General features: G+C 38.7%; 2 protein-coding genes across 2 annotated transcripts; one reads left to right on the plus strand and one right to left on the minus strand.

Annotated features, from left to right (window-relative positions):
* Positions 1-223: 223 nt before the first annotated feature.
* Positions 224-10,238, minus strand: ddx56 (DEAD (Asp-Glu-Ala-Asp) box helicase 56). Its single transcript, XM_014969046.2, has 14 exons — positions 10,131-10,238; positions 8,843-9,004; positions 8,555-8,709; positions 5,817-5,987; positions 5,075-5,165; positions 4,607-4,848; positions 4,374-4,508; positions 3,137-3,250; positions 2,960-3,054; positions 2,766-2,839; positions 2,596-2,685; positions 2,416-2,521; positions 1,102-1,202; positions 224-552 (listed from the first exon to the last, which is right to left on the minus strand). Exons 1-14 carry the CDS (start codon positions 10,185-10,187, stop codon positions 469-471), a joined length of 1,677 nt encoding a protein of 558 aa, XP_014824532.1. The 5' UTR covers positions 10,188-10,238; the 3' UTR covers positions 224-468.
* A 2,098-nt stretch (positions 10,239-12,336) lies between these two features.
* dusp26 (dual specificity phosphatase 26) lies at positions 12,337-20,128 on the plus strand. The gene is made up of 3 exons (XM_014969047.2): positions 12,337-12,525; positions 13,615-13,826; positions 14,923-20,128. Exons 1-3 carry the CDS (start codon positions 12,347-12,349, stop codon positions 15,132-15,134), a joined length of 603 nt encoding a protein of 200 aa, XP_014824533.1. The 5' UTR covers positions 12,337-12,346; the 3' UTR covers positions 15,135-20,128.
* The last annotated feature ends 233 nt before the right edge of the window (positions 20,129-20,361 follow it).

Raw genomic sequence — 20,361 nt, forward strand, 5'->3', positions numbered from 1 at the left:
TGTCATGATCAAACCTTCGTAATTAAACATTTTTATTTCCGTTCACCCTTAACATTTGAGTTTAAAATAAGTTTGTTTGCATTTCCAGTTCAGTGTTCCAGCTCTATGAGGGATTTTAGTAAACACTGCTGCTCAAATGGTAATGACATGGGAGCCCTCTATCATATTCCCAGCTGGATCCAAGATATTTCAAGCTCTCACTTGTTACAAAAACAGCCAAAACTGTTGTGAAGAAATTTTACTTTTAAAACATTTTCATATTAAGAAAACAGTGTTTTCATATGATAACAGGTCTAACGATGAGTTTGTCAGGATCCAGAAGCCCATGTTCTGTTTAAAGCGGTATGTCGATATACAGAGTCCATTCTGTCTTCAGTGAGTTCATGATCACACACCGTCCTCATAATGACAGTCTCTGAACAGGTGAAATACGCAGAACTGATCTCCCCCTCATCTGGGCTCCAGCAGCTATGATTTGCCACCTCTGGCTTTTTTGTTTCCTGTTCGTTTGTACTGGAAACTCTTCAGCGGATTCCTCCCCCGGACGTTCTTCTGCCAAGGACACAACGACTCATTTCAGTTTATCGTGATCCAAATAAAATCTGATTACATTATTCAGAAACAAGAAAAAAACAAACAAAAAAAAAGAGAACTTCGGAAGAGAAAAACATACCAACATATACTGAAACATGAACTAAATGTACACATTCAACTGAAACTAGACACTTCAAAGTTAATTTTACTGCAATCTAGGATCTTTTGTAAAACAAATATGAATTACTGCATGTTATATACCATTTAATCATGACGGCTCCCAGAGCCCAGGGTGACATTTTAAAATAAGCTAATTATGTTTCTTCAAATGCACAAGATGTTCATTTAGAAAAATGCATCAAATACAAACTGAATGAGGAGTAAAATACCTATTAATTTAATCTAAACTTACTTTTATCTGTAACTCCATATTAGTTAAAACTTTGAAAATGGAAGGTAGCTTATCAATGTAATACACTAAGATTAAAACTTTCCAGAATTGTTTGATCTGCTCTTCATAAACAAGACAAGTATTACTCTTCTCTGGTGTTCTGATCTGCAACCAACCTTGAAGCTGCTTTTCACCACTCCCTCTGGGGCTGGTTTTATCCACCTCTTCCTCTTCCTGCTTGACAGGGGATTCACTACGCCACGCAGAGTCTCAGGAACTGCAGCATAAGAGTGAAACTGATGTATTAGTCTTGGTGGACGCCGTCAGGCTGACGGAGCGCAGCCTGAGCTTCTGATTCTGTGAGGTCAAAATCTGTCCAATTGGAGTTCATGTTGTTAGGACATAATGAACAACATCTGGTCCTTATAAGGTTCCAAAATGATTTAAATCAAACATAAGGAAAACCTCACAACTGACTCCACCATGTTATTTATAAAAAAAATAAATAAAAATGAAAGAGCATCATGTGAAAAACTAAGTGCAACCCATAATTCAAGATCTTGTAGAACCAACTTTAGTCTATCGCATTAGCTGCGTTTTCAATCATTACATAATTGCGTAATTTGACAAACTGAAAATAAATTGACTTAACGGAAACATGGCGAATTCAAAAATAACTCTCGCTTGATAAAACGTTTTGGTGTTTTTTTTTGTTCCTTTTTTTGGCCATATCAAAATTAATTTATTTCGCAAAACTGCAATGAAAACATATTTTTGAATCACATTATCAACAACCACATGTTGCCAATGGTGCAATTCATAAAGAAGACGATGACAGGAAGTAGTTGTAGGATCATAGTCCAGCATGATTTTAATGACTTGTCACATGAACAAACTTATTGATGTGTGATTTAAAATTGTGTTCATGTAATGTAAAACTGCAAATGTGAAACTGCGTCTTTTCGACATTAGCAGAATATTAGTGTTTTGTTAGAATTTAGTCTTGAATTGCAGTCAGTCTCCACTTTAAACACCCCTGGTTTAGAATAGTGACTTTATTGGACCAGTAACAAGGAGTACGCCTGTCACAAACAATTAATCAATTAATCGCATAATTCATTAAAATAAGCCGAATTATTTTCATTCTGGTGATTGATAATTTCTGAAGGGAAATTTTGTCAACAGAAACATCATGATCCATTTATTTATGGTTTTGGCTGTGTGGTTTTTATTTCCGCTTCATTTATTGTTGTTGGTTGATATTTAAAATGTCTTCCAGTTCCAGGGTTAAGGGTTCTTTACAAAATTAAAGTTTATTGGTTTTGAGAAGTTGTACTTGCATTATTATGCCATTATCAAGATATTACTTAAAAGGGTTCTTGAAACAACAATATTATTATTATTTATTATAATAATTATTGGAACAATTTATCGTGTAGTAAAATGTCTAATGAGTCCCATCAGTGCAGTACTGTGTGTGTTGAACGTACTCAGATAGTCGGGAATGTTTTTCATGTGAGGCTTGATGACGGCAGGATGAATGTCTTTGTCGTGTCTGAGCAGCTGCAGATCTCTGGGGTTGTCTTCGAAATACGTCTGTGTGAGAGAGCAGAGTCGTCGGTTCCTACATTATCTGAACGTGGCCTCCTTTCCTCCAGACCGCCCCTCACCTTGAGCTTCTCCGAGTTGAGCAGCTCCTGTTTGATCTCCTTCAGTCTGGCCTCCTTCACGGCCTGCTTCGTCACGGCCCGCATGGCGTCCTGCCAAATGAACCACGTCTGTGAGCTCAAGAGATGACACAGGTTGTTCTGCAACCTGACGAGAAGCGACGAGGACTCACCCTGCACCTGTACCGGAAGCCTTCGATCTCCTCCATCTTAAACTCGTAAGGTTTGAGCGCCGCCTCTGCTTTATCTGAGAAGCACGCAGGCAGGCTCCGGTTAGCACCAAATAAAAACTAAAGAATGCTTCTGCAAACATGTTAGCAGCTGCAGGATCTTGACTTGGACATAAACACATTTAAGACAGAGTCACCTCCACCGAGGGCCTCCTCCACCTCTGCCAGGGCATCGAGTTCGGTGTGAGAGATGAACGACAGGGCGGTGCCTGGGTTGTCGGCTCTTGCTGTTCTGTGATCAGAAAGTGAAGGAAATGTCTGAAACGGCACAAAGGACAGAATACACAACCTGAAAACCGTCTGGACGTACCAACCTTCCGACTCGATGGATGTACGAATCAACAGACGTTGGGAAATCAAAGTTGATGACATTGGAAACGTTTTGGAAATCCACGCCCCTGGAGACGCCGTATTCCTTATCTTTGGCCCTGAAAATACCCGATCACAAAGAAACTGTCAACAACAGATGACTTTTAAAACGTTTTCAGGAACCCATACCACTGATTACTTCTTTCATCATACACAGGGCTTCTGCAGGATTCACCAACTCAAAATTAAGACTTTTTAAGACCTTTGTGAAGGAAATGTACAAAAGAAAATCAGATATATTATATATACATTTTGTTTGTTTTTGTTTTATAAGATGAATGTCATTCCACCAACTGGTGATAAATTTGCACTTACCCATGAAAGACGCAAAAAATCTAGTTAGCTAGTAAATGTATATTAGCAGCTAGTTAGCAGTAGCCTGAAACCACTTGAGTCTCAGAATAATGAAGATGTCTGTGTGCGATTCAAACTGTTGATGAAAAAAAAAATATATATATATTTTATATATATATATATATATATATATATATATATATATATATATATATATATATATATAAAAGACTAGACAGTCCTAAAATGTAAGACCTGTGAGTAATGCGTTTCAGGCCGGCTTACATTTTCTTCAATGAATTTAAGACATTTTAAGGTCTTGTTTTTAGACACAAATTTAAGACTTTCAAAGGGGCAGTAATTTGTGTTTTCCAGGCACATAGTGTAATTTTATAGCACACTCAAGTAACTATGTTAATTTCAATTGTTTAAGAAAAATATATCAAATATGGCTTAAAAGAAATGTGACTATGTAATTTAATGCCTTGAAATTGGGCCTCTGTCACTTTAAAAACTCCTGCTTTCTGAAACGCCGCCTTCAGGAAGTCATCACAACATGGCTCCTCTATTATTCCTTAACTACATTTTTACCAAAGTTGCACTGAGAAGTAGCTGCTATAATGAGCTTAGCATGTGCACAGTTCCACCAGCTGTCTGCTGATTGCTGCTGGCTAGTCTGAAGGAGCTGAGTGGAGGAGTCATAGTGGAGAGCTGCTTTGTGAGGCGGAAACTCGAAAGCTTGGAACCTGCAGCTCTGAAAAGGCAGAGGTAGATATGATTCTACATAATATTGCCCCTTTAAGACTTTTTAAGGATACACAGACAGCCTGATACAGCTGACAACATGGATTCTACATGTTTTCTCTAATCTCATGTGGCGAGACTCACTTTGCTGTTTTTGCTCTGCTATTTTTCTTCGTCTTCTTCCCTGAAGAAGACGATGCAGGTTCAACCAAGCTCTGTTCATCTGTGGCGATGATGATGTCATAGAACCCCTGGTTAAATTGGCTGATGATGTGGCACCTGCAGAGGAGCACAAACAGCACAAACAGCTCTTTATTAAATGTTCTACAGGAATCTTTCATCCCATCTTCAAAAAGAAATCAGCATCAGCAGCCCACCTGGACTGGACGGGCAGCTCTGAGTTCAGGACGCATGCTGGGATGGCGAACTGTTCCAGGAACAGTTTGAGTCTGTAGCTTCGGTCCACTGCTGCCACAAACAGCAGCGTTTTCCCCTGGACCAGCTGCAGCTTCAGCAGCGTGTAGATGAGCAGGAACTTGTCCTCCTCCTCACATTTGATGGTGTACTGCTGCAGCTGGCTGGTGTCAGGCAGCTGAGAGCCCTGGAGCTTCAAGGTCACCTGAAGAGACACAAAAACCTTTGAATTTGAGCAAACGTTACACATTATGTTTCCATGTGCATTTTTTTGAGTTTACATTTTTCGTTTGTATAATGTTTGCAGGATGAAAACATTTGACAGATTTGTTTGATGGAGAATGTTGCAGAGAATAAAGCGTAGCTTGCAAAGACAAGCTTTCAGGATGTGAAATGGATAGTAATAATAATAATAATAATAAAGAGATTACCGGGTTGTGCAGCAGCAGCTCCTTTAAGGCCTGAACATCCTCGTTGAAAGTAGCCGACATGAGGAACGACTGATAGATCTTTGGCAAATGGCTACAAAAACATGGAGAAAACATGTGAAAATGTGGTTTTGGTTTCATTTAAGGTCACACAAACAACACACAGTTTCAGTAAGCAGTCCCTCCAGATTTCTGTGATTTTGCAATTGCAGAAATTCACACAAAATCAATAGATTCTCACATTAACTGTGTACATATTTGCCTCCTTTTAAGTGCCTGACCTAATTCAACAGAGGTCCAGGCAATTGGTGCTTTGAGTCACATTTGTTTGCACTGATGCATAATTGTGCATTTCTTGTATATTTTCTGCAAAAATCGCAAGTAACACTGCTTAAATGGAGTTTGCAAAAACTACATTTATGTCATTTTTATAACTAGGTCAATTTTGAAACTGAGAACTGTTTTTCCTGTATAAAATTAAGGTCAACTAAATTTTCAACTAAAATTTAAATTAGAAATAATCCACAGAATCATACATTCATGTTTTCAAAGAAGCTAGAAAATAAACAGAAGCTTTCAGGCTACAACCAAAAACTTTTATGCTACAGTGTGCAATTGTCAAGTAACAGGAAAATGATGCCTTCTGTTGAATCTTCTTTTCTGATTATAAGTCTGGAAGGTGTGGCAGGTGTTAGTATTCAGTATATATATCGTCCTTTATGTATAGTGTACTTCTTGTTCTCACCACAGCAGGTTCTTTAGGTCAGACTCGAAGCCGAAGGAGAAGACCAAGTCGGCCTCATCTACAACCAGCATCTCCAGGGAAGAGTGGAGCGCCAGGTTCTGGGCGTTGAGGTGGGCGAGAACGCGGGACGGTGTCCCCACCACCACATCGGGCTTCTCCATTAAAATGGGTCTGTTCAGAAACAGGATCACACACCCACTGTTAACAGACAGGAAAACGTTTAGAGCATCATGTAATAATGCATTTTTCATTCCCTCCGAGATTTACACGATTATTTTTGGGGATTTTTTGCCACAAAATCAGTGATTTTGTGGCATTACTTTAGAAATTTTCACAAGGGATTTAGCGATATTTTTTCTTTATTATACGCCTTCAAAGATCTACATTTAGAAGGAAAAAAGGTGAGTATAAAATAAGAAAATGGATTGGTCATAAATATTTTTATTCTTCGACGAACTTAAATAGCTCAATCGTTTTGTTATTATCAATCACAGGCTATACTTGGCAAGTAAGGCTGTGGCAGATGAAGTAAAAAATACTGCCACCTGCAGGTGGGAGTTAGCCACTTTAGCACAACGTGTTTTTTTTTTGTTTTGTTTTGTTTTTTTTTACCATTCTTAAAGAAATTTTGCTATAAATTCACAATTATGCTTTCGCACAAAGAAATTCTGTGATTTGTCGATTTTGCGTGAATTTCGCAAAAAAACTGGAGGGACTGATTTTTATAACAGTCCCTCCAGTTCTACAATATAATGTTCTACAATATCAAACACATAGAACAAAAGTCACATGTTCCAAATAATTTTTTTTTTTAAAGTACCAATCTCTTTCCCAGACTTCATAAAACACAGAGAAAGCCCTTCGCAATCTGGCATTAAAAGCTTTGAGTACATAACTCATTTTCTGAAATAAGCTGGACCCAATAATAAACAAATAAATAAATAATAGCTTTAGTGAAAACAAAGCAGGTCATGTTCAAATATTGAATTTAGCTCTGAACATAACAGGGAAATATGAACTTAAATGTAGTGATAAGGTGTGCAAGCTCAGGTAAAAAGGTGAACTTGAACACTAACCACTAGAGGTGTGCCGATCGATCGGTCACCGATCATAATCGGGCCGATTTTCGTGAAAAAGTGCATGATCGGTGATCGGCGATCATTGGCTCTTGTTGCCGATACCGATCATCTCATTTCCAACCTGCCTGTGCAGCTGGTCTCCTCTTTCTTTCACTCTGCCCAAACGCGCAGCAACAAATCCTAAGCGATGTGGAACTATAACGCACTGAATGAATGGGGAAGTTTGCGTGTGGCGGCGGAAAATTGAAGCACGTCAAAATGCATCAACACAACGAAGCTAATACGACATAAAAACAATGCCATACTTGACGGAGTTTGGCTACATCGAGGCTCACTGCAGCAAAAAAGACATACGGAGGATCAGATAGCAGGTAAAGCAGCGCACAGCTACAAACACTCACCCGGATTAGCATGACGGTCAGAAAGCTAAACAAAAAACCCGCAAATTATTTAAGTCTTCGAGCTGCGATGTCAGACGCTGGTTCTGCTCTCCTGTTGAACCGCTGCTACGCTACAGGTAGTAATATTTCACAGACGGAGCTTCGCTTCTGCTCCACCTGGTAGTGACTCTCACACCGAACCTCTGCTTAAAGCTGCAGCATCTGACTTAAAAAAATACATTTTACATATGTATTAAAACTTTCGCTGTCCTAACATGAGACAGATAATCTCTAAAAAAAATAATCGATCTCCTCCCTGATCTGAATAATTACTCCGCTCAGTCAGAAACAGCCAATTAGAACTAGCAGTAATCAGCTAGCCGCCATGCTAACAGGAAGTTTTCATTCAGTAACTCTGGATTGTTTATTGTAATGGATCCTGTTTTTGCCTTTGAATGTTAAGTTTTATACTTAAATTTTTTTGGCAATGTTTAGAGGTTTTATTTTGGCTCTTTGCATTATTTAGCCTCTTCAGAGCCTTCATATGTTATCAGTCTGTTAAAGATAGTTTTATCAATAGCAGTACAATTTGCACAATGCCTGTTTTGTTTAGTTTTCTTCTTGAAAAAAGTTATTAGAAACAAGTTTTTGTCTAAATTAAGGTGAATTCATGGTTCCTTTTTCCACATAATGTAACCGGTAGTGTTTATGATAAAAAAAATAATAATAATAATTATGTGATCGGTATCGGTGATTGGTATCGGTGTATGGGCCCTCATGGGTGATCGGTATCGGTATCGGCAGGAAAAAACCTGATCGGCACATCCCTACTAACCACAGTGGATGACTGGAAAAATATAATACACAAATAAAATAAAAAGTTGCATAAAGTGACTAACATCTCACTCTCACATCATACAACTTCACCTCAAATCAAATTCCTATTCATATACCGGAATAAGACAAATTCAAAGTCAGCAACCTGCATTCCAATTTGGTCCTAGTTATCAAATATTGCAGTCAAGCTCAGCTTATTATTCCAGCTGGTAACATTTTTCTATTGATGCAAACCCAGAGTCGCTAACTACCCAGAAATCCCTTCTCCTGAACAAACCTGTAGCAACAGACCAAAGTCTAAAGCAGGATCAACAAAAACAACCATTAGATTAGCTTGACAAGCCAGAAGCAGCCTACAACTCTGAGTTTAAGACAACCAAAAATGGAAAATGGTTGCATTTAGCAGAGGAAACAAAGTATGTTCCAAAACCAAAAGTCCCACCTCTGCGTTGACACGTCGGCCTTGCCGGAGATGTCTGCCACCCGGACATCTCTAGAACAGAACGACGTCAACTGTCTCATCATGGTCTGAACCTGCTGACCGAGCTCTTTGGTTGGCACCAGGATGAGAGCTCTCACGTCCTGCTCACGAACGCTCTGAGGACGAAAAACACACAGGGAAATAACCACGGAAACGTCTCCAAGCAGGAGATGCTGATCATTAGTGTTTCATAAAACGCCATAAAGCAGAGTTACATTAAACAATGTGTGAGACGGGATTCCTACCCACCTGTTTGGAGGCCAGGATGCGCTGAATGATGGGTATAGCGTAGGCTGCAGTCTTTCCAGATCCGGTCCGCGCTCGAGCCAGAAGGTCCTTCCCCTCCAAAGCCAGAGGAATGGCCTTCTCTTGGATCAGGGTGGGCTGAGACCAACCCAGATCCGCCACCGCCTGAGCCAACAAAAGCAGGAAGTGAGTGCCACTGAGCAGGAGACTGGTAACCGTGCATTGATCCAATGACACACCATGAATAGGTTACCATGCCACTAATTTGACTTCATATTGTAACGCCTGGGTTGTGTTCAAGGGAGATAAACATTATTATGTTTATTTTGTCATGTTGAATAAATAGCAATATATGATGATCATAAAACTAGCAATTATTTTAGCGCCTAATTTATAAATCATTTTGACAATTAATAAGAGAAAAAAAAATAGCACATTTTGCAGATTTTTCTTTTAAGGCTTTACATGCAGTATTAGTACTATAATAGATGTAAATAAACTATTCAATTCTTTAAAAAAATAATTTAAAAAACGTATTTTGGCTCTTTGCACTCCAGTTAATGATTATTTGACTACTTTAGTAGAAAATTATTTCATCGATCGATTCATCTCGATTAATCGTTCCAGCTCTAGACAATGTGCACTAACAAACTGAGCTAAAACGTTAAAGCAAGCAAATATATAATTAGCATAAAAACTTGATGATTGATCTGTTTTTGTTCTGATTTTTCTTTGTCACACATTGTTTCACGTTATCAAACCCTTTTTAATATTAGACAAAAATGACGAGTAAACTAATCACAAAAACCAACAGTTGGTTGTGCTATCCTTGGTGGCAACAACTCCGATCCAGGATTTCTAATAACCAGAGCAATCAGTCTGACATGCGGAAGAAAGAAAAACTCAAACACAGAGGTCATATGTAAGGAGACAATAACTATTACACACACTAACATAGCGGCCAAACAAAACACACCATCACTTATGTTTTTCATTTTATTCCATTCGAAAGTTTAGTGTGTTTGTCACTCCGTTAGGGTGGTTCAGAAATTTAGAAAAAATTAAATGCATTAATATTCCATTAAAATTCAGTTTAGATGTTATTATTTCCCACGGCCCATATGTTTTAGCCTGACAACACGAGACACTATAGAAGAGCAGAGAGAAACCTCTCCTCCGTTTCTATCAAGTTTTTAACCGTATTCTCGGTTCTTAACACTTCAGCTAAAGACTGATAGTTTTACGAACAACTAACATTTACTTTCTTAACGATTTGTGGGGTATTTTTTACCTTCAACAGGCGGTCGTCTAATCCCATTTCATGAAACTGAAGCCTTTCAGCAGCCATCACTGCTCCACACTACGCTCACACGTGTGTCGAGGAGATTTGACGTCATGCTCCCTTCACGGTCTTCGGGAAAAGTCCAAATACATTAATATAACAAACGTATTTTCATTTCTCATTGAGTAAATAACACGATTTCCCGTGTAATTTATTTGTTGTTATATATGACTACATACAACAATAACAAGCTAAGCTAAAATTTAAAATTGTGCAAATTTATACAGTGTATATCAAAGTTTATAAAAGTTTGCAGTGTTTTGTGTTGCGTCTCATTTCTTAACTACGGGTCTACAATAACATTCAGTATTTCTTTTGATTGTTTTGTGTTTTGTTCTGTATGATACAACATAAGAAACTGAAAAACCCCATGTCGTTAGATATTTTAAAGCAGTTCGTATAACTGATTTAATATTAACTGCAAGTGTATTATTGTGGCACTTGGTAATATTTAGTAGATGGAACTTATGAAAGTTTTTATCACCTAAATAAATTAGTAGGTTACATATTTACTTAAATCTTTTTTTTTCTTTTTTTAAAATTTCCATCCACCCGTCCATCTCCTTACACCCTTGTCCCTAGAGGGATTGCGAGGGGTGCTGGTGCCTATCTCCAGCGAGACATTTCGTGCGAGAGGCGGGGTCACCCTGTAGAGGTCGCCAGTTCTTCGCAGGAATCCATTTTGAGACTTTGAGAATATCTGATCAACATCTCGTTCGATCATTTTAACTTGGCTGCAGTCTCTTGGAAAAGTATTTAAACCCGTTGGACAATCCCACATTTTCTCACATTACAACCACACACTGTTGTATTTTATGTATATGCTCGTTAGATTTAATTGTGAATGAAAGAACATTGATACCTGATTTTTCCAAAATTTTTGGGTTGGCTTATTTGAGAAACACGCCAAAAATAAATGAATAAATAAAAAAATTAATGGAAAAATCATGTATAAACTGGTTTGTTTGACAACAAACCAACATTTTCTTACATCACAACCACACACTGATATATAATCTGTATGCTAAATGTTAGACTTAATTGTGAATAGAATGATTTTTCAAAATTTGTTTGTGTTTTTGTTTAGGAACATTTGGGAACTAACAGAATCAGGATACCAGGTCAGTGACAAATAGGTTTTTATTTTTCATATACCATAATGTTTTTGGTTTAAATCAGTATGTTGTGTTATTGTGACTGAAATTCCAAATACTGAAAAGTCCTTATTTCCTTTTTAAATAACTTGTATTTAGTACTTAATCCTATTTTACTAGGGAACGTTATGTTTTTGCAATCACTGTTAATATTTCTTTGGAGCCCAATTTTGAAATTTCGTTATCATTGTCTTATTTGCCATTATTTCTATGAAAGTCCAACTAACATGCTTATATGCAGTCAAATGACACTACAGAAATGGAAAGTGATAATAAATCTACTAAAACTGTTTTTATAACTAGCTAAACTGAACTACTATCGAGGATCATGAGATATGATCGAAACATCCAGAACACCACGGGTTTTACAAAGATCCTATTTTTGAAGTTCTACCTTTTGGCCTGTAGATGGAGACAAACACCAACCGTCTGGGCGAGAAGGTCTCCCTCATACATGGGCAAAATAACTGTACAAATAACCTCCATTGTTTTCGAAGAAACGACGGAAACCTCATCACACGGGAGAGACAACGGACCTGTCTGCACTGCTTGAGTAAACATTACTTATGCTTCATTGGTAAACGGGAGCTGTGACTGTGGAGCGACGGTCTTAACGACGACTTGTTGCGAGGACGGGAGATGCGGCGGCGGCGGACGGTGCAGATACTGGTGGATGCTGAGAAGCGTCTGTAGTTTCATCACCAACCATCCTTCCTCCCACAGCAACTATATGAGTCAACATGGCCGCGGAGCAGCTCGACCTGCTCATCCTCTGAGCCGTAGAGCAAAACAATACTGAGGTAAAGAAAAATACACGGATCGTTTTATGCATACTCAGAAGGGCATTTTAATTATAAGACATGGGGAAACACGAGACAAAGAAAGTTTTTGGCTCCATATCTACAGGTAATATAATCTTACTGAACACGCTTGCATTTATGACTCTGAAAGCAGTTTAAATACAGCTCCGTGCGATAAATGGGCTCGTTTTCTTCCTTTTGTTCAGCATAAATGGCGTTCATGTCCCGCTTCTCTCGGTCTCGGAGCAGCTCCAGGTCTCCGAGCCGAAAGGAGTCTGAGCGTGACTCCCCGACACTGACGGTGTCCGAGCTGGAGAGGCTGCTGTACACGGGCAAGACGGCCTGCAACCATGCAGACGAAGTGTGGCCCAGGCTCTACATTGGAGACCAGTGAGTTGGTTTTCAGTGGAGCTGCTATTGCCAGAATGATGTATCAGACAGCAGAGAAGAGTAGAGTAGGTTCTTGTTTACACTCCAAACTATTTTCCTGAGCGAACCTCTCCCCACACATATAACACCACCTTGGTTCATAAGACTGACTACAGAGCTATCATTCTTGTAAAGTATTTTTCCGTGTGCATGTGTAAAGGGTGCCCAAATCGCAACTCTGTTTATGTCTGACCAAAAAATCAGCTAAAATATGACCAACATATTTATTTTGTTTTTAGTGTTAGTCACTTGATGCAATGAAATATCTCATATATACACTGCTCAAAAAAATAAAGGGAACACTCAAATAACACATCCTAGATCTGAATGAATGAAATATTCTCATTGAATACTTTGTTCTGTACAAAGTTGAATGTGCTGACAACAAAATCACACAAAAATCATCAATGGAAATCAAATTTATTAACCAATGGAGGCCTGGATTTGGAGTCACACACAAAATTAAAGTGAAATGTTCCCTTTATTTTTTTGAGCAGTATATATATATATATATATATATATATATATATATATATATATATATATATATATATATATATATATATATATATATATATATATATATATAAATCCCTGTAATGCCTGAACATTGGCTGGATTTCTGTAATATTTGTATGTATTTACAAAGATAGTGAACATAGATTGAGTGCTCACATGAATATGGGTCTTAATGTTATGGATGATGCTGTTTGAGGAGAGTGAGTAGAGTTTATTTATGATAGTCATTGATTTTTAATGGTGAGATTTTCTTGTTACTTTATATTTTAAAAGCATTGTTGTTCTATAGATCAATACTACAGTTATAACATACATATTGGGAATCTTAGTGCTTGAAATAAAGAAAACTGCAACCCCACACCTTACTCCCCAGAATGCACTCATTAGAAACAAGTGAACAAAAATACCTCCTCATTTCAAGTTTCTATTGAAGATATAGCAGCTTCTTCAAACTGTGTAACTCAGTAACCTCTGTTAGGAAGAGCAGTACCTCAATGACTGAAAATGCTGATACAACTCTCCTCTCCTCAGAAACATTGCCTCCGACCGCCGTGAGCTGGCCAGACTCGGTATCACACACATTTTGAACTGCGCGCAGAGCAAGTGGCGGGGCGGAGCCGAGTATTACGCGGGAATGAACATCACCTACCATGGGATCGAGGCTCACGACTCCCCGACCTTTGACATGAGCGTCAACTTCTATCCGGCTGCCGAGTTTATCCACAAAGCCCTCTCGAGTGGAGGTAACTGTAAATACGAAGGCATGCCTACAGATAGAAACCATTCATTAATGAAGGATTTACATTTTTATCAATGCTAATTCATAGTGTGCATCCGCAACAAAATCAGCCCAAACCACCTGTCATAATCAGACTGAGGCAGATTCCAAAGGACGAGCAGCTCTAAAACAACCAGAACTTACTGTTTAGTGTCAAAACACCAACTCTGCCATAACATCACTTCCACGCGAGATTAAAACTATGCAGATCTCTCCATGACCTGTTGGTATGACCTGGTTAAAATCTATTAAAGATTATTAGGATCTGAAATAAAGGAATTTATTACAGTAGCATAATCTGACATTGACCAGTTTTAGAAAAAAAAATCAACATTTTATTTGAGTACATTTATTAATTATGGGGAAAATGACATGATTAGCATTTAACAGTATGTCCAAATTATTAATATTCATGTAAAAGAAGCATAATTAAAGAAAATGGAAATTGCTTATTGTAGGAATGAGGATTTTTGAGGTAAATTTCTAAGTGGTTAGATTAAAAAATATATATGAAATTGATTGATTGATTGATTGATTGATTGATTGATTGATTGATTGATTGATTGATTGATTGATTGATTGAAATCATACAGTGCTTTGTAAAAACATTGTTGAAGTTTATATACACTGAATATAAAAACAAAATCACCAGTTTTTTTTCTGTCCTAAGCTAAATCGGATCAAACCTCTCTTGTTTCAGGTAAGTTGCTCCTATTTGCTAAATCCCTGAGCAATGAGAGAAAGTATGTGTCAGAGATGGATTCATTAATATGGCCGAAATTATATACATATGTAATCTCCTCCGACTGACCTAAAACAAGAGAAGTTTGATCTGATTTAACTTCAGACAGTGAGAAACAAAAGGTCTGTGAGTCAAAATTCTAATGAGAGACATTGAAGTTTTTGGTTGTAATGTGACAAAAAGTGCAAAAGCCCTGTAAGTCCAATCCAGATGCTGCATTTAACTTAAAAAGTAAAAAAAAAAAAAAAAAAAAGCTCTTCCTTAGAATAACTCTAGCATGTTGGAAACATAACCATTTAACACCAGCACATGTGTGTAGGTAAGGTGCTGGTCCACTGCACGGTGGGAGTAAGCCGCTCAGCCACTCTGGTGCTGGCCTACCTGATGATCAGGCAGAACCTGACGCTGGTGGAGGCCATCAGAACAGTCAAAGACCACCGAGGCGTCATCCCCAACCGAGGTTTCCTCCGCCAACTCAACGGACTGGACGGCATCCTGAGAGAAAGCCGGAAGACATCACCGCAGAGCTGAAAACCCTCCCACACACACAACCACACACCCAAGCCAAGGTAGCAGCCATACACACGAAACAGAGACAAATTCAGAGCAGCACGTGACTTTCTGACGCCGGAGGCTCTGAGTGGCAAAAGGTGACTGAATGTCAGACTCTTCATTTCTTTTTATCTGTTCAGTCCTTTAACATGTACTACTGGTGGTGCCCATCAAGGTCACAGATTGATTAGTGGAGGCAATGACAACCTCACACTCTTCTTTAAAGCATTCACACATTCATTCAACCTGTCATTTTTTTAACTGAAGAAAAAATCAGGGAAACCCTCAGGGAAACAGCTGAGGGTGCCACTTTCAGGTCAGGTAACTGGAGAATGCAACAATTGGTGCGCTTCCACCCTTCAGACCAAGTACTTTACATTTGGGATTTAGGAGTATTGACATTTTAAAGACAAAAAGTTACTGATTTGATGGAAAATTGGTAAATGAGCATTGATAGAACGTCACTCTGCGGCATGTAGGTTGGAGAGGTTTTAAAAGCACAACTCAAGTCCCAAAAATACACGAGGCAACAAACAAACCCACACTGAAAACAAAGAAGTCGATCCAGCAGAGTCTGTTGTACTGCGATTGCCTTTGTACAGGAAGTCTTGGTAAAATCCCAACTAGTTTCTGAAGAAACCAACATCTTCTTCCTTTTTGGTTGACCCTTGACTTTAAACTTCTCACATTCCAGAATACACGGGTGGCTTATACGTGCTCACTTTACCAATTCATTCCAGTTTACTCAATTAACAAGCCACAAACAGGTAAGTCTAGTTCATTGTAAGTCTTGTTAGGATTTTTTTTCTCCAGATTGATCTGGAAGACATGTGGGAACATTCTTTCTGCCCTGACGTTTAGAGGCAGGGATCTGAATCGTCTTTTTCTACAAAGAACCTTTTAGGAGACTAAAAGTTCTCCCATACTTCATCCAAAGTCTCAAAATCACCCGTCATCAAAGTAATCGCGTGACGAAAATTGCGACATATTTTTTACAGGGAGACATCTGCTTTCGCTTCTTGACATTAGGCCTGTGTCAAACTTTTTCGCCCAACATTTTGTCAGAAGTTTTGTCAGACGTCTGTGAGTGTGTGTTAAGCCGGAATGCGCTCGGACAGCAATGTTGAGTTTTCGCAACGACTGGTCCGCTTCCATTATCTGGTTTTTGTATCCACAGGCAACATGAACACTTTTCTGGAGCACTTATAGGATGTGATGAGGAAATACGTTCATTTGTATGATTCTTTGCTAAATACCAACCTACCAAATTACATGTTCATCTATGCCATGGCTTCTGCCGCTATGTTTTTGTCTGTCAAGAAGCAACAGCTAAATGCTGGGCGTGATGTATGCTGAAGCAAGAGGAGTTTTGCTAGGTGGTCTGCGGCGTGTATGAACCAGTGTGTTCGTATATTCATGGTCTGCAATCAAGTGACCAGGTGTCAACTGTTTGGCTTTGAAGGAATTATGGAAGAACCATCAGGAAGCTAGAGCTGTAGAACAGAGAAGGCTTACATGATATTCCCAGAGGCATTTTTTGAGGTCTTTGCTCTAGTACGTCGTTCCGGGGATTCTATTAAGGGTGTTCTGATTCTTTATAATGTTAGCCTCAGATACAGATAGAAGGGATCAGAAGTCAGTCCAGAGCCCTTTACATCAAGAAGAGTGGAATTGTTCTTGACTGTTTTTCCCGGCCGCAGGGTAGGTTATGAACGTTCTCAAGGGATGGTGTATTTCTTCTGTCTTCCCAGCCATGGAGAATTTCAGATTCTTCTAAGGGAACTGAAAAACGTAGCTGGATGTTTGGAATTTCTGATTTAGCCTACATGAACATAGTAAGAAGTATCCTGTGCATTTAAACCTGGAGATCAAAACCAGGGAGAGTGGGATGCACAACTCCAAACTGCACAGATGTACTGCAGTGTGAGCACAGGATGTAGCTATCTGACAGAGAAAGTCCCTGGTATCTATGTTCAGGTATTACCTAGAGCCAGGTTGAGAGTTGGGTCTGGTTCAGCTGCTGAGTCGATGTAGCAACAACTTCTGCGTTCACTTGGACGCTCTAGGACACCATCACCTTTCCTGGAGACCTAATCGGTTCAACTCAAATGCAAGGCGCAAGACAACATGTTTGAGCATGCTCCCCCTCATTGCCACCTTGCTCCGCTCTGCATCACTTAAACAAAAACGGGTTTGGAAGCAGTGCACCCCACCCGCTGCTTAACCCCTTAACTGTCAGGATGACACCGGTATCTTCATGGACCCACTGACTTACATGTAAGCATTTTGACTGTAACAGTTAAGGGTGTAAACAGCTTTATTCTGAAACATAGAGTAATATAGCAATATTTTATCACCTTAAAAGAAACAGTACACACCATCATGATTCGTTCTTGTCCTCTCCTTGCACTATGTTCCAGAACCGTGTGAAGGCACAGTTCCAGATTTACATTCTTCTGCCCACATTGACAGGAAAAGTGACGTTCTGTTGACAGCAATCTCCAATTACACAACCAGATGACTCTAAACTTATACACTGAATTTATAGACGCTGTTTTTACTACTCAGATGATTCCGTTTAATAAGTGCCCTGGCCTGAGCTATTGAGTCGTGCAGCAGTTGTAATATGGATCTAAACCAGCATCGCTTTCTAGCCGTTAGGTGTTCAAAATAACAACATAGATTTTTTTCAGTGTGAATAGAGTTTAGTTTTTGGTTTACTGCAGAATACTTTAACCGGCTCAGCCTTTCATCTATGTCCATTAGCGCTAGCATTGCGCTGAATTAAAAACTGTCCAGTCCAGTGTGTGTTTAAGTGTTATATTGACTGGAAGGTCTCTTGGTTTACATCACAAAATAATACCAGATATGTGCCACTGCAAAAGCTACTAACTGCCTGGCTGACAGGAAGTGTCGTACCCAGGGCGCTCTGGGACTTGTGCTAAGTGGGGCTTGTGCTTCCTAAAATCATTCTCAGTTTAAGCTTGCATATTAAAAGTCTTCTTCAGTGTTGTTGTTAAATACTTAAATTATAATGTTTCAAATATGCTTTCTGGAGTTGTATCGGCAAGACGAAGTTTGGGTGAGAAGACACACAGTTCGTCACATTACTGAAAATGTACATATTGGATATGAACGTTTGGATTCAATCCAAATCTCAGCTAATTTAGAAATATCATTTTAGGGAGGCTTATCCTGCTCTCATTGGTCATCTGCAGTAGCGTGGACAGACTCCATCCACGTTTCCATATTGACCCTTTGCGTGTGACATCACACTCTTCAGAAAGCAGCTCACATGGCTGCTTGGATGTGCATAGACGTCCAAGCCACCTATGCACATGTTAACTCTTGCAAAACTTGTCAAAAACAGACCGTTGGTAGTCTAATATGGTCAAGCCATATTCAGGTCAAGTTAGGGCTTTACTTAACTTGACCAAATATGGTCAAGTTTACTTTCCTGAAATGCTTACTTTCAGGAAACATTTGTCTTTGGACAGAAGTCCAAATGTCTTAATCAAAATTCAAGGTTCCATTTAGTCTCTTTAAGCAGTGGGAGCTTTTGATTTAAAAATATGAAGCAGCAGTCAACCAAAGACATGGAAATATATTTGAATGTTTATGTTGTCCAAATTTCCTGTGTCAGTGGTCCACCGTAAATACAAGAACATAATAGTCCCTGAAGATCATAACCACAATGCAGCTTTTGGTCGAGATTTGTAAAAGGACTAACAGCAGAAAGCTGCAGTGAGATCAAGCATTTGAAAATTATTGCTATTTTTGACCAATAAACACATTTAAAACTTGTGGACCAATAATTGTTCTTTTGAAACACAGGAATTTTTTTTTGTGGTATTATATTTAGTTTACATCAAAACTTGCTAAGTTAGTAACATGTTGTTACTGTGACATTTTTTTAACCCCCCAAAATGAAAAATATTCAGCAACAATTTTTTAACAATAAAGCCTGACACTCAAATGGAGTCTGATCCTCCTACGACCCGTTTCATGTTGAACATTTTAAACTTAATCTTTGAGTCATCAGCTACCACTGCTTTAAGGTTTAATATCACATTTGGCTGTTATGTCAAATCACTTTCATTATGAATACACTTTATAAAACATCAGGCTGTCTCAGCTTGGAAAACAAGAGAGCTGAAAGTGGACATTACACCAAACTCTATTTCTAAGTGTTATGCTGTGGCTTACAGATCATGGCTCCATTCCTTCACCATGTTGTGGCCCAGTTGATCACAGTGTTGCTGAGAAACAAAAAAAATAAATAAACTCACCAGTGTTATTTCCAAAAGAAAGTACCAGACCACATCTGAAGATTCCCTCTAACTGGCTGACAGACGCGCTTTAGCAGGTTGTATTTTGTATGTGCTCATTTTCTGATGCCTTCTGCATCTTGTGTTTTAATGTGGTCCATCTTGATGTTCGGTCTAAGCAGACAGCTTTACAAGGTTATTTAAGTGTTAACATTTTTGTGCAGGTTAGGCTAAACTTCAGAGGTCTGATGTTTCTTCTGCTCAGTGTTCTCCTCCAGACAGAGGAGCATATATGATGTCCTATTAACAGCATTACGTGCTGATCTGAATAAGCTAAGCTACTAACAGAGATGGCAGTCAAACAACAATTAAGAACTCTCTGAAAAGAACATGGAGGAAAATGTTTTCATTGTGACTTTCAGCTTTCCTGCGGTATGTTTTGTATTTGTGACGTTGTTGTGATGTGACCTGTTGTTCCCGTTTGTATCCCTGTGGTTCCTAGCAGCAGCCCTTCGATAGAAAGACTGGAATTCCAGCGAATTTATTTTTGTTTCACTCTGTCTGTGATTCCCCCCGAAAGGAGAAGTTCATGCCTTAATTAGTGTTCTTCAACTTGGTCTTTTTACGGTGAAAAACGATGACAATTGTCAACTTTGTTTAGAAAAATGTTGTACTCGGTCATAAATAAATAGAAAAATCCTTTGAGTTTTACCGTGTTTTTTGTATTTAATACCCCTACATTCTACAATGTGAAGAATAAGTCACAATCAGATAATGCCAAACATGGCAGAGTAGCTTAGCTTTGCAAAGTTATTCATGACGAGTGAGTGTGGCTGTACTTTGGAAATATTTTAAAGGAGTTTTGGAATACTTTTACAATAACTTTCCTCAAATCTCATGGAAAACAGAGAGATACTGCTTTGTTCCCTTCTTTGTGC

The sequence above is a fragment of the Poecilia mexicana genome, unplaced genomic scaffold (genome assembly GCF_051168715.1).
Source record: "Poecilia mexicana isolate PSO_F unplaced genomic scaffold, ASM5116871v1 scaffold_12, whole genome shotgun sequence".
Classification (NCBI taxonomy): domain Eukaryota; kingdom Metazoa; phylum Chordata; class Actinopteri; order Cyprinodontiformes; family Poeciliidae; genus Poecilia; species Poecilia mexicana.

Excerpts from the sequence above, each read along its gene's own strand:
- dusp26 (XM_014969047.2), top strand. The coding sequence starts at position 12,347 with ATGGCGTTCATGTCCCGCTTCTCTCGGTCTCGGAGCAGCTCCAGGTCT. Across the intron at positions 12,526-13,614 it reads AGGCTCTACATTGGAGACCA|AAACATTGCCTCCGACCGCC; the intron begins GTGAGTTGGTTT and ends TCCTCTCCTCAG. Across the intron at positions 13,827-14,922 it reads CAAAGCCCTCTCGAGTGGAG|GTAAGGTGCTGGTCCACTGC; the intron begins GTAACTGTAAAT and ends ACATGTGTGTAG.
- ddx56 (XM_014969046.2), bottom strand. The coding sequence starts at position 10,187 with ATGGCTGCTGAAAGGCTTCAGTTTCATGAAATGGGATTAGACGACCGC. Across the intron at positions 3,251-4,373 it reads AGCAGAGCAAAAACAGCAAA|GGCCAAAGATAAGGAATACG; the intron begins GTGAGTCTCGCC and ends GGGTATTTTCAG. Across the intron at positions 3,055-3,136 it reads TACATCCATCGAGTCGGAAG|AACAGCAAGAGCCGACAACC; the intron begins GTTGGTACGTCC and ends TTCTGATCACAG.